The sequence below is a fragment of the Dipteris shenzhenensis genome, chromosome 23 (assembly GCF_047967505.1).
Source record: "Dipteris shenzhenensis isolate YYH24624 ecotype China chromosome 23, Dip_SZ_1.0, whole genome shotgun sequence".
In the NCBI taxonomy this organism is placed as follows: domain Eukaryota; kingdom Viridiplantae; phylum Streptophyta; class Polypodiopsida; order Gleicheniales; family Dipteridaceae; genus Dipteris; species Dipteris shenzhenensis.
In genome coordinates, this window is record NC_141618.1 from 18,190,177 (window position 1) to 18,204,532 (window position 14,356).

The 14,356-nt window shown below is 38.7% G+C and overlaps 1 protein-coding gene across 2 annotated transcripts in view; it reads right to left on the reverse strand.

Annotated features, from left to right (window-relative positions):
- LOC147887078 (agamous-like MADS-box protein AGL11) overlaps positions 1-14,356 on the reverse strand; it is a 121,343-nt gene that overhangs the window by 27,162 nt on the left and 79,825 nt on the right. Inside the window, exon 1 of one of the 2 annotated variants that reach the window (XM_087394698.1) lies at positions 10,022-10,405. The exons of the other annotated variant lie outside the window; for it this stretch is intronic. Coding sequence (XP_087250824.1) covers positions 10,022-10,326 — 305 coding nt within the window. The 5' untranslated portion in view covers positions 10,327-10,405. Of the gene's footprint in view, positions 1-10,021; positions 10,406-14,356 lie in introns of those variants that run through there. 2 annotated transcript variants of the gene reach the window in all.

Here is a 14,356-nt window from a genome sequence, read left to right on the forward strand (position 1 = left end):
AACGATTCTTGTTGGACACAACAAAATGAGGGAGTGGATACCAGGTTTGCCTTTGCCATGGAAAATTTGTCTAAGATTTTCCATAGTGAATTTTGTCTAGTGAAGGAAGAGGATACCCGAGTCACGAAAATGCTGGACTTTAAAACTGAGGCAGATCTGGGAGGAATAGATACCTCCTAAATCTACCATCTTGAAGGTACAAGATAGTAGAACCTGGGCACTTTTAGAAAAGAAAGATCATCGGAAATCAAAATGATGTCATCCACATACAAAGCAATGATGATAATGGACTGCGGGTCCCGTTTCAAATAGATGTTTGCATCTGAGGAGCATGGATGGAACTTGTTTGTCTAAAGGAAAGAATAATTCTTGAGATACCAAGCCCGAGATGCCTGCTTCAAACCATGAAGTGCATGATGTAATTGAAAAACCAAATGCTCTTTGCCTTTCATAATGATGCCTTGAAGCTGCTCCATGTAGATTTCTTCCTGTAAGTTGCCATTCAAAAAATAAATTTTGACATCCATCTGATGACTTGCAAATCAAACTGGGTGGCAAATGCTAATAGGATACAAATGCTGGTGATGCAAACAACATGAGAAGGTGTCATGGTAATCACAAGAAAAACCTTTAGCAACCAACCATGCTTTACATTTATCAAAGGTACCATCAGCTTTGAGCTTGGTCTTATAGACCCACTTGCATTGAATAGAATGTCCTCCCTATAGGAGTTCCGTAAAAATCGAGGTTATAAAGCTACCTGCCATATGGCAAATGGGATTGATAACACTTGGCCATTTTGTAAAAGCTGTGAAATGTTTCATTTTCTTGCCCTCTCTTGGTATCCTATTTATTTGAGAAAATTTCCCATTAAGGTCTTTTTTGGAATTTCTATAAGTTATTCTATGGGTCCACAACAAATATATTTGGGTATATTGCAAAACTACAAAGTATCATTAGTCTTAGATGAATTTATCTTCGCTAGTATTATATCAAAGATCTTACCTAGGCAGGATATGTGTTATTTACTGGATGGTACACGAATAGACAGGATACGAAGCCCCTAAGGAGTACCTTCGAGAATTAATGTAGGATAGATTTTTGAATGTGTGATTTGGTGGACGGGGGATGCACCACCTTTTAATGAAAAGATATGAACCAGAAGCTTCTAGGAACTGTAAGGCAAGCATAGAAACATCCATTCAAACCTCATCACCTCGGACAGAGTAAAAAAGATGGGCCTGCTCGGATGGAGGGTTGTGATTTTTGTTCGAATGTGGAGTTGGTAGTGTTGTGTAGATTATCAAATGTTCGAATCTAGAATTCCATCGCGCCAAGACAATCTAGGGCTGAACCCGTCCCAACAAGAAGGCCGCAAAAAGGGCCAAAATTCTCTTTTCTAAAAGTCATATCGTACCTCTCGAGATGCATGCCAATTAATTGATTTCCTACAATTGGGAAAGCTCATACAATGAAATAAATCCATCAGGTTCATGATAAGATTCTGCATCTTGGTACTAGACTGTACCACCGATCAAAGTCAAAGCGTGAATCATTGATCAGGAAAATTTAGTGGAGTAGAAGCTAGTACCATAAACGAGTGGCCACAAAAAGGAAAGTCGAGACCAATCGGAGAGATCAGTTAACTTTGTTAAAATAGTCGAGGTTGATGTGTCGCGATAAAGGACTGTATATTGGAGTTGATAAGGGAATTCAGAAATGTGAGCGAATGCCTGATCTATGTCAGTTCATATGTTTACGTCCATGAACCTTTCAAATTTGATCAATCGGAACTAGTTGACAGTTCCCAGCATTGTGAAATGATTCCAATTTCCGAGGGTCAGTATTCACTGATACGCGGGAAAGAATCTCATCGAACTTTACTATGTCTTTCGCAGTTACTTCAGGCAATACTATCGGCACGTAAGCATACTACGTATTGAGGAGGAGAAGAGAAGAAATTTAATAGGTGAGACAAAGCAATTCGACGTCATTGGGTTTGATTCTTGACATCAACTCTTTATCAACCACACTAGTTCTTCCCATACATAACTTTAACACCTGGCGATATCTATTCTTGGAGTTTCCCACGGATCTGCAACTAGCTATCATCAATCATCTCTAATTACTGTTATGTTGCTGCAAGTATGTTTCTCTTATGGGTGGGAATTTCGGATGATTAGACAATTTTCGCTCAATCTCATCTCAAAAGCCATTACTCTCCGAGACCTATAAATGGTGTTGAATGCAATTAGGTCTAATAAAGGTTGATGACTTGCATTAGATTTTGGCAGCTCCCTTTTCCTCCCAATCAACCTTTCATTCCACATTATGAACTGAACCCACCACATGTACTAAAACTAGTTTAACGTACTCGAAAGCAACTATCATCCAAAGCTCAATCACCATGAATGTATTGTAAATTCATTTGAAGATTTGTTTACATCCAGGATCATCACAAGTATGTTGGGCATGCTCCATGTGATAAATTCAATGATACCCATGTGTACATTCTTTATGTGAGAACCATGTGTATACATTCACCCTTAACAATCAAGAGAGAGTTCAAATAACCATGATTCTCAATAGACGTTGCTACTCCAAAAAAAAGAGCAAAATCATTCAATGGATATTCGTTCTAGAGATGAGTGGAGTTAACTGAAAGTATTAATAAATGGTATCCTAAATTCATTTCTAAGATGCACCTTGCTGGGGTTTAGAGGGGAATGAGTGGAGGGAATGGTTAGATAGAAGCACTATTAATCTATTTTGACACTTTCCCAAAGAGATAAAAGTTTCTAACCTTGCATCTGGGTTTTTAGATGCTACAAAATACTAGTTGGCAAACTAGTTTTCCTTATGAAGGTCATAAATGACTAAAATATGAACTAAACATCTAGTGGGGAAAATTAATGGATAACAAAGGTCAACCCATTCCTCAATGATAGCCCTAAGCCTAAAGAATTAAGGTCAACTCATTTCTCCATGAAGAAAACATCTAGTGAGGCAAAGCAATCAATAAGAAAGGTTAGCCCATTGCTCAATGATAGACCTAAGCCTAAAGGATTAAGGTCCTTACTTCTTCATGGATATTTGGACCCTTTATGGAGCCAATTGGTTGGATTCAAAGGTGTTCATTACAGGGTTTAGGCCTCATGATCAAGTAAGATATTACTTTAATTCAAGATCATTTACTTCAATAGGTGATAGTATGCCTACTTACATGGTTGCATGCTTCGGTAAACCTATTAGAAGTTGGGCCAACCCCTATTAACAAGGTAAGAGAAACCTGCATTTATGGGTCCCTATTGAGATGAGAATCAATACTAGGGACAATACTAGGTAGATGAAACATGGGTCCCTATTAACAAGTGAGAGCAACCCACATTTATGGGTCCCTATTGAGATGCAAACCAACACTATGTACAATACTAGGTGTATGACTCATGAGACATGATACAAATGAGGCTTCAAAGACATTTCCCAAATGGGAGTAGTTTGTGTTTCCCAAAAGAGATAATGTCATTGATGACAAGAAAACTATTATATTAAAGTCTTGTGGTGTAGTCATAGATGATAATGAGACTATTATATTAAAGTCTTGTTTGACAGGTCACTAATAGATTTATGTCCTAGTTGTCTCACGATGATTGGAGTTCCATTAGCAGGCTTCTTTATATATGGGTCTATGGTTTAAGATAATGGCCTTTTAAATTCCTAAGGCTCATCAAGCAAGTGCTCAAAGATGGCCTCCCTAGAGTTTCACCTACTTGACCTCAAAATTGTGTGGTAAGTAGTAAGTCCATCTCATATTGATGTACTCTCATGCACCCTTTTGTTTATGTACTAATTTTCTCTTCGCTTGATAGACCAGTTGTGGTAGATATGATTCAAACATACGCTTAGTTTAGTAATCAAGCTACTTATCCCTATAGACCTTGCTCATCAAAGAGTAGCTATTTGCTTTATATTTGGGGCACTTATTAGGTTAGTGCCTATAGGACATCATTTCAATGAAAATCACCCGTTCAATTTTTAGAGGAAAGGGGCCCTTTGAGGAAATCAAGGCCTCACTCCAGGCCCTACCTAAAGTATGGGACAATATGTTTTGCTTCAATACTAGTAAAGGATACATCATACATTGGATGTGTTTAAAATCTATTGCAAAGACTTGCACTTAGTTTCCTTCCTCACTTATTAAGCCAATGCGCATTCCTTTACTTGACCTTTGGATTCCTTTTAAAACCAAGTCAAAACCTCACACTCAATTTCCATCCTTGCTTATTTCCTATATTCAAGCATGTCATCTTAGCTTGTTATATGCTTATCTACCACAATTACATTGATTCCACTAGTCTGGGTGGCTTCCCATGGTAAATAGAACATATATTGCTAGTGGTATTTCTTCATCAAACACTTCATATGATATCTTCTTTCAATATCATTGTATCCACGTAAAGGATTACGCAACACTATCTAGTTCTAATTATGGCATTTATTGTATCTTTTCGTTACTTCTCTCCTTTAAATTTTGGTTCTCTTCCTCCTTGGTCCATACTTCTTTCTCTTTCTCACACTACGGGTATCACTTCCCTAACAAAGGCATCTACAATGGCTTCTAAAGAGAGATGTGTATGGTCATATAACAAAAAACATTTTTCCAAGGTTTCCTACATTAATAATCGATTCCCCAAATTCCTCTTCTATATATAAAACCATGTTTTTATGTATTGTACCCTCCCTTAGATAGCTAGTTATTGAATTATCTCTACTCTTACATGTATAATTTTCAATACACACTTTCTTAACTATGCTACCCTCTAGGTCATTCTTTAATAGCTTTAAAGAATTTGTCTTTCGTTTTTTGAAGGCTCCCTATGAGACCTACCTTTGAAAATATTGTCATTCAAAAAAATAGTATTATAGAGTATTTATTTGGGCAATATATTACCAAGTATTACTTTTGCTATTACTAATGTTTAGGTAAATAGCCATGACTTTCAAAATATTTGGATGTGTGCAACGTGATGGAGAAGAATGCACAAAAGTGTTTTTGCTACTACTGGTAAGTAGACTACTACTAAATTGATAAGTTTCACTATTACTTAAAACTTTTTGAAATTCCGGGATTCCGATATAAGTTGATCTACTTAAAACTGTCATGAACCTAGAAATCTTATAATTTGGTTAGTTATGGTCATAGATAGCTTAGCATGGCCATAGGGCCACATGCTATGGGAGTTAGTTGCGTAGTTGAACTATTATCCATGGGTTGCATTCATGTCAACCATAGCTTATACATGATTATCAAAAAATACTAGATACAAACTATTTTTTAGTATTTAATTAGATTGGTGTCAATGCTTATTGGAGCCTATGATATTAATATTTTTACCTCAATGGTAGAACTAAATATGGGAGTACGGTTAATGTTTTACATAGTACCACCTTTATCAACATTTTATGGAAATATCTTCACTCTAATAGGAAGTTGAGTAATATAATTCTCAAGTGAGTACAATCCTTTAAAGCTATAGTGGCTCATGTACTAAGCATTATGTACTATGAATGGCTATAGCTAATTTACTAATATGTTAAAACTAAGTCTAGTTCTTTACTAGATAGCAATAACATATAAACTTCCACTGTGAGATGCAATTACTTATGAACTACCTATGGCTATATACAATTTTTTGCACTAAGGAAATTCGGGCTTCTGGTTTGAAAGCATATTTGTATTTCCATATGAAATTATACTTTGCAATGCAACTTCATATGAACTACCTATGTTTGTATACAATTTATTATACCAAGGATATTGGGGCTTCCACGCTAAGAAAATAATTTGTAGTTCTAACTTTATTAAGGCTACTATCCAAATAATAAGTCTAGGGTGTGCTAGTAAGATAACTAACTAAATGACTTGCTGATGCAATGTTACTACTTTTAAACACCATATTGTAGATTTATGTGTCTGCTGCTTGATATCCTTGGAATCTTTGAATTGGTTTGTGGATTTGAGAAGCATTGTTGTTAATAATAATATATATGTCCCAATTGTGTTCTTTCAAGAGGTGAAGGTGGATTCTTTGAATCATTTTTCATTTCAATCTACACTAATGTGTAGGCCCATTCCAAGCCACAAGAGAAAATTGTCTTTTTATTCCAGCCTATAAATTACTCCAATAGAGAGGCCAAGAAAAAGGCATGCTTCTCACAATCCTTCACAATAGAATAACATAAATCCAACTTTCATGGCACTTGCATGGTGGTTGAGATAATGTAGAAAAGAGAAATATTTAACTCACCATTATAGACAAGCATTAACTATTTTCAAAAGCTCAGAAACTACATTATTCCAATCAAATATTACCTAAAGTTTGAAATATGATATGTTGCATAAATTGACAAAAGACATGACCTCCTTAGTTTTAGCACAATGACAATCCAAGTTCCATTTTCAGAAATAACACCATATTATATGTCACAAATTGGGGCAAAAGGAAAATAGTAATGGCAAAGGACATGAGTTTTGTGTTCAAGACTTATTGCGTAAATGGTGAAAGAGCACTCCAAAAATGACCTCCTTGCACGATACTTTGGTTGTTGTTTGATGAAAAGAGATAAAATAACATCTCACTATACTAAAGAAGAGACAAACTTAGAAATTAGATCCTTACAATAGGAGCAAGCTAGTTTTGTCAAGCAATTGGTTAATCAAGAATGCTTATTGCCCTTCATTTAGGGAGGGACTTTCTTGGAAAGTGACCCTAACTAAGCCATGACTCTTTTCCTAGAGGAACTAAAGTCATAGAAAATAAGTCTGCCCACACAAAAGCCTTCCCACCCATGATATTTGTGTTGAATCAATGCTCAAGAAAATAGTAAGTTTCTTCATTTACACTAATACATGCAATCTTAGATGTTAACAATGTCTCGGGTATCAAACCCACTTGCTTGCACTACAAGATTATTGGTACCTGTTTCGTTTCCTTGAGCACCTAAGGCTAGACTGGTAGGTGTCCTTGAGAAAAGACTGGTCATTAGCATCTGATAGCTCATTCTCCTTGTGTTACTCCATCTCTACATTCCCCTGATCCCCGCTCCTAGTGCCTTCTTTAGAATAGGCTTGGCCAACAAAATTTCCACTTCCTTGTTCTAGCCCTTAGGCTGATTAGTAGAAGGTGGGTCTACCAACACCTAATTATTCAACTGTTCATTGAAACCAGCATTATTTCCCTTCTCTTATACCCTTGTGCTACCCATTACGCACATTGGAGAGAATTGTTTCTCATGGGAAGGAGAGGGAACTGACTATTGGGGCTCTGGTGGTGGCAATAGAAATAGATTGGGAACAAGAGTTGAATAAGGAGGCTATTCATAGGGAGACAAGAAAGTGGCTCATTGGCAAGAAGAGAGGGTTGGTGAGGCTCCTTGCCTAGAGGGGGTTGTCTTTTGGGTGAACCACAGAAGACCTTGTCCTTGTAGAAATTTTGCTAGACTTGGTGGAGGGGAGTTTGGTCATAGAAGAGTAAGATCCCATACTCACCTCATCATTTTTCTTCTATTCGTCAAGTCCTAAGCCCAAGTTGCCAAGGCTTCCTATTCTTTGATCCCATCAAGAGGAGTCTTGAGGCTGGCCATTCCAAATTTGCAATACTAGCCACTTCACTTACTTCAACAAGAAGTATGTGCCTGATCGTGCACAGATGTGATCCAAGCTTACAATGTGCCTATCCACTCTTCCAAACCACCTAGAGTTGTGCATCAAATGTTTTCGGAAGAGCTTACATCAGCCAATTGTGACTTGGTCTTCATATACAGAAAGGGCCTTTGCAACATGGGTGGATGCCCTGCCCGAAATCGCTTCACCCTCATTCTCATTGCCAACCTTACATGAACAAATTTCTTTCATGGTTGGTGCATCATAATGACAACGTCACTAGAGACTAACAATTTACCACATGCTCAACACTCAAGCAACTACATGTGTAGTAGTAGATTTCCCTCAAATTGCCACTCTAAAAGCTCTCATGTGAGTCTTGCATCTACAATTCGACCTACATTCCCAACTTGTAAATGTCACTCTCTTGAAAAGCCATGTGTCCTCTCTCCACAAAATGATTCCACTTTATATCTAAGATTTTGTTATATAAGTGTACCTTGCACAATCCTAAGCAAAGATTGGGAGGGCCAGAAGTTCTAGACCAAAAGCAATGGTGTATAGATGAAAAGCTTAAATGTAAAGTTCATAGGATCATATTAGTTAAATTTTACAAGGATTATTTTGTGTTGCCGATGTATGGCTGTAATGATTCTCATGGGCATGCTACAGAGTGGTGATTATTGGCATAAGAGATGTTCAAGTTAATGGGTCATGGTTAAACATTGAAACTTTACCTATGTAATGCAAATTGATACTACCTTCGAGGGCGTCACTCATAAATATGTAAGCATAGCACATGGGTTCAAGAGAAGGGGTTTTTAAAAATCTTCTTTTTGCACATTTTCTACCTTGCCCTGCAAGGGTATGGTCTAAGGGATGGACATATTAGTTTTTTCCTAATCAAGCCCATCCCACTTCTTTTAATTCATTTGGTCAGCTTGACCAGTTTAAGTTTTGCTTTAGTGGTTGTTTAAGGCTTTCTAATATCCTCCTAATGTGTTGTTAGAGTCAAGTTTTTGTCCTCTTGTGGAGATTTTTAATGCTTTTGTCTCTGTTGGGTATTTCTCTCTAGAGATAGAGGCTCTCTTTCTCTCTTTTATGGCACTACTCTTGCCAAAAGAGCCACTTCACCACTTTTATTTAATGGTCCATCCCCACTTTCATTTAATAGTCTATCCACCACACACACACACACACACACACAAATCCTAGGGAGGCTCAAAAGGAAACAACATGATAAGATAGAAGGAGAAAAACAAGCGATACAATTCCATTAGAGAGTGTTTTCTTAAATAGGAAAGTACAAGATCAACATCATCTTTTTCTAGTACGCATGTCATCGTCATCCATTATTAGTTAACAAAAATATGCAAGCCAAGGTCCAAGTTATATTTTTGCCAAACTATGATATAGTGATAGATGGTATACTATACTAGACAATGGTAGAAAAATATTATATAATTAGACAATTGTTTAAGGACCCTTTAACTATGATAGTAATAGATGGTAGACTATTCTAGACTATGCTAGGAAAAGATTATACAATTAGACAATTGTTTAAGGACCCTTTAAGGGCTTGCTAAGAGCGTTCTGTCTTGGCTGTCAATTAACCATTGATGGTTGGTTGTATTAGGATGTGTGTGTATCAGAGTGTTATACTTTTTTGGTTAGGTTTAATACGATTCTAAGAAACAAATAAAAAAGGAGGAAAAGACCTTACTTTAACAAATAAAAAAGGAGGAAAAGACCTTACCAAAATAGACAAACTTGATTGAAAGCAAAATGCATCAACAAACACTCTACAAGGGGACTATTTAAAATGTGTAAAGTAAATGTGTTATGAGAAAAAGTAATTTAATTTTTGAAGATGAAATGTTCATTTTAATTGGCTAAATGTAATTCCTTAAAAAATAAAAATAAAAAAACCAGCAAGACTTATATTATAGGATGATCATTCTTGAAAAGACCTTGATTTACGAAAGAGGGACATAATACCTTGATTTAGAAAGAGGGACATTACATCGCATGAAGGTGTGCAAGCTTAGCTCAAAACCTTCATAAATGATATTCTTTTTGGAGAGCATTAGATATTGTAAATGATTTAATTTAAATTGGTTTCACTATGTACTAATAGTAAAAGAGAGCCCAAGGAGTCGATGCAAAAACGTAGCCCGTTTTAATAAAATAAAAATGATGGATTTCCATGCACGCCAAACAACACAGCTCCGCCTCCTGGCTGTGAAGATGTTTTGGCATTGGCTTTGGGCGAAATCAATATCGACGTTGGGCGAAAAATCGTGACTTCCCTGCACGCAGTTTAATCCAAAGAACAGGCTGCGAGATGCTTTGACATACCTGGAGTTGGCATACTCGTGAAGTCTTCCAGTGCTCGAGAAGACGATCACAGCTACTTCAGCGTCGCATAACACGGACAGTTCGTCAGCTTTTTTCAACAAGCCGCTCCTGCGCTTGCAAAAGGTGACTTGTCTACTGGGAATGTTGTCGATCCTTCTGATCTGTACTCTGCCACGAGGAGCAGAACAGCGCTTGTTCGGGAAGTCTCCCTCATTTGGGAGGAGGCGGCGAGCTGGTTCGGGAGGCAGCAGGGAGGTCTGATGGGTGTCAGTAGGAGCTTGGAAGACTCCACGTCTGTTGGGCATGATTGGAGGGGGAATGAGGGCCTGATGTGAGAGAGGCGGAGAGAAGAACAGGTGGGCAGTTGAGCTTGAGAAGGGTGGCTATGGCGCTGCTGTGAACTTCTAGCTTCTTGTTCAAAACGGGGTGCCCCCAGGACAGTTTGTCTTGATTGGACATGGTAAAAACGTGGACGTCCCTTCCGTCCTTGGAGAGGGAGGTTCGGAGATAGGCTTGGAGGGAGGTTCGGAGGGAGGCTCGGACGCGGGGAGAGAACCAGCTGCCATGTGGACGAGAGGTTCGGAGGGAATTGAGGGCTCGCTTGCCACATGTCGCATGCGGGGCAGCAGTCAGACTGGTCGTGGGGACACACCATTACGTGTCGCAGGCTGAGCACCACATCTGACGCAACGGGCTAGAGCGCGACGTGGCGCGAAGCAACGATTGGAGCAGTCAGCAGTTTCCACTAGGCAGACTGTGGACGGAGATGATTTTCGCACTAGGCAGATCGGACGGTGCACGTGTCACGTGCGCTGCCGGAGCAGCAGTTACATTGATCAACGGCGCGACACGCGGTGCGGCAATTTGTCGCCGCGCGACAGGGAAAAACACAGAAGAGCACGAGAGGACAGAGGAGAGACATGAGAGAGAGAGAGAGAGAGAGAGAGAGAGAGATAAAGCGAGAGGAGAGCGAGAGAGAGAGAGAAGGGGGGGGAAGAGAGAGGGAGAGAGACATAAATATATAATATAATATCTAATATTGTATATTTATTATAACATAATATATTGTATAATAGATTCTATTCTTAAATTATGTGTGTTTGCACACGCGCACGAGAGAGAGAGAGAGAGAGAGAGAGAGACGAGCTCGAGCATGAGAGATAAAAGAGAGAGAGCACAAGAGGACAGAGGAGAGAAAATAGAGAGAAAGAAGAGAGAGAGAGGAGACAGAGCGAGAGGTGTGTATAATAGATTCTATTCTTAAATTATGTACACGCGCACGCAAGAGAGAGAGAGAGAGATGTGTGTGCATACCTGCGTGTGTGTATAACATTTGGAGAGAGAGAGAGGCAGAAGAGAGAGAGCACAAGAGGATAGAGAGAGAGAGAGAGCATGAGAGAGAGAGGCAGAAGAGAGAGAGAGCACGAGAGGACAGAGGAGAGAAAAGAGAGAGAAAAGGGGGGGGGAGAGAGAGAGAGAGAGCATGAGAGACAGAGAGGCAGAAGAGAGAGAGCACGAGAGGACAGAGGAGAGAAAAGAGAGAGAAAGGGGGGAGAGAGAGAGAGAGAGAGCGGTCACAAGAGGAGAGAGGAGACGGAGAGAGAGAGAGAGAGAGAGAGAGAGAGATGTATATACATACATTATAAATAAATAAAGATAGATTATATATAAATATATAAATACAAATAAATGAATATATAAATATATATATATATAATGATAACATGTGGAGAGAGACATAAATATATAATATAACATAATATATTATAAAATATATTATATAATAGATTCTATTCTTAAATTGTGTGTGTGTGTGCACGCGCGTGAGAGTGAGTGAGAGAGAGAGAGAGAGAGAGAGAGAGAGAGGGAGAGAGAGAGAGAGAGAGAGAGAGAGAGAGAGTTTATTATTTTAGAAATTATTTAAGAGAGAGAGAGAGAGAGAACATATAGATTTTATAATTATTTATAAATAATTTCTAAAATAATAAACTCTCTCTCTCTCTCTCTCTCTCTCTCTCTCTCTATAGATAGATAGATAGATATCTTACTACTACTTGAAGGGAGAGTTGCCATAGAGAAATTCATGCTATAGGTAAACGAGGGCTCCATGTGTTGATGTTAGGAATGGAGACATGCTGATCCTTGGAAGTTGGCACACTCTCGGACCTGCTCAACGAATCGACAGTGGCAGAGAAACAACTAGGCTGCAACACATGGCCAAATACGCAGAGTTGCAAACTGAAGGCATGGGATTCGGGGATGTCGAGGAAGTAAGCAGGCTACAGTACCATGAGTCCCAAACTCCAAAGAATAGTCCGAAAAAATGATGTGGCAACAGAAGGGGTGGAGAGTTTGGTGGCACCACATAGAGGGTGGATTTAAAATTAAGGTACGGGGATCTCGATGGCACCACGCAAAGAAAGGTCCGAACCTTGAGACCCAGCGGAGCGGGTCGCTAACTTGTCATAGACGGGTCATGTTACTCATCCTCCATAATAGGCCTACATGTCAATTAAGTTTTGATAATTAAGTCCTTCAAACTTGAAAATATTAAATCATTACTAAACTTCTACATTGCAAAAATTCATTTGGATTTTTAAACAAATTATTAAAACATAAAATACATATTCTACAATTTAAAACAAAATCAACATTTTCTCCTATTTGATTCATGCAACTACTTTATGCATACAAATGAGCCCTTATTCATACATTAAACTCTCCCAAACCTTTGGAATAGGATTGGAGCTAGTATTGATGATGTGTAATAGCCATGTGTACATAATAAACAATTCTTTTTAGTGATGATGATTATCACATTAGATCTCCCTAATTTTCAACCTACCTTGATATTTTATCAACTGCGAGAGTCCTTAAGTGTCTTCACACACCCACTATAAAGACACCATATCATCAACTATATATCCACATGCATACATCTATGATATCTCCATATGCATACATCTATGCATCTACAATCTCCCCCTCAAGCTCAACATGAGATTGTACATCACACAAACCCAAAGCATCTCTAAAAAGACAAAAGTTATCTTTACCCAAAGACTTGGTAAACATATCCGCAACTTGGGCATCTGTCCTCACATATCTCAAGTCAATTTCGCCACTTATCACTTTCTCCCTGGTACACTCATAGTGGATGTCTATGTGTTTTGTTCTTGCATGGTAAATTGGGATTCTTGGCTAGCAACTAGTAGCATCCTCAAGTCACAGGTAGTGCAAGGAGAGTAGCATGCATGAGGCACAAAAAGCATGCCAATTTTTTTTGGCTCAAATCGAAGAGCCTAGAGGAGACACAAGTCTCGCAAATGACCAAGTCGGTTCTTCTACAAATGCTCATCCCTTCTTAGAATTTCACATTTAACGACATTTCTTTGACTTCTCTTATTTGCTAGAAAATAGAAGGCGTCAGACCTTTCTCCATAGGTTGGATCAAAGGTATTGTGGGCATATTTCTTCTGAGCTATTCAAACTAAATCCTACAGCTGTCATGATTACTACACTAGCAGACGAGACTTATGCTCTCCATCATGTCAGTAGTGATCACATGATGGAGACTTATGCTCTCCATCATGTCAGTAGTGATCACGAGCTTCAAGTGATGCTCGAAGAGAGAGGGGGAGAGAGAGAGAGAGAGAGAGAGAGAGAGAGAGAGAGAGAGAGAGAGAGAGAGCTGCCCCCTACTGACTCCAAATCTTTCAACTGTTATGGTTTTACTGGTTTTCCTAGCTTTACTAGTCCATCCTTGCTCCCTCCATTCGAAACGTTGGAATTACTCCCCGAGAAGGTATGAATCACTATTACTCAACACTTGATTTACCACCATCTGGCACCCTTCTATCGGCACTCATACTAAGTTTTTTTGCCCATTCATATTCTTGGCCAATCAATTCTAGACTCCTTGTCACGTCGAGGGATTTTTAGAAGACTCTAGACTCTTGGAGCCTAATCAGACAAGCGCTAGAGCTTGGGTACTCAACATTGGTGTTGCCTTCTCTTTTGATGCCTAAGCGTGTTTTCAAGATCATTCTCTTTTATCTGGTGTGCAAACACAATAGTAGAGGGAATTAATAGAGGCCCGATAGTGTAAACGTTTGAACTAGTGATATTGAGAGCACTGTGTCGATCAAACCACACTCAGGACTTCTGCATTTTGTAATATAGCTCCGAGCACATAGCCATGAGTTTATAACTGAAGGGAGCCATTCTCTTGCTCTTCAATGCCTTGTTAGAAATTGATATATTCTGCTATTTTTGACCTGCTTCGCTTCTTTGATTACAATCTCCAGGTTATAACTTGAATGCCCATGCTATAGC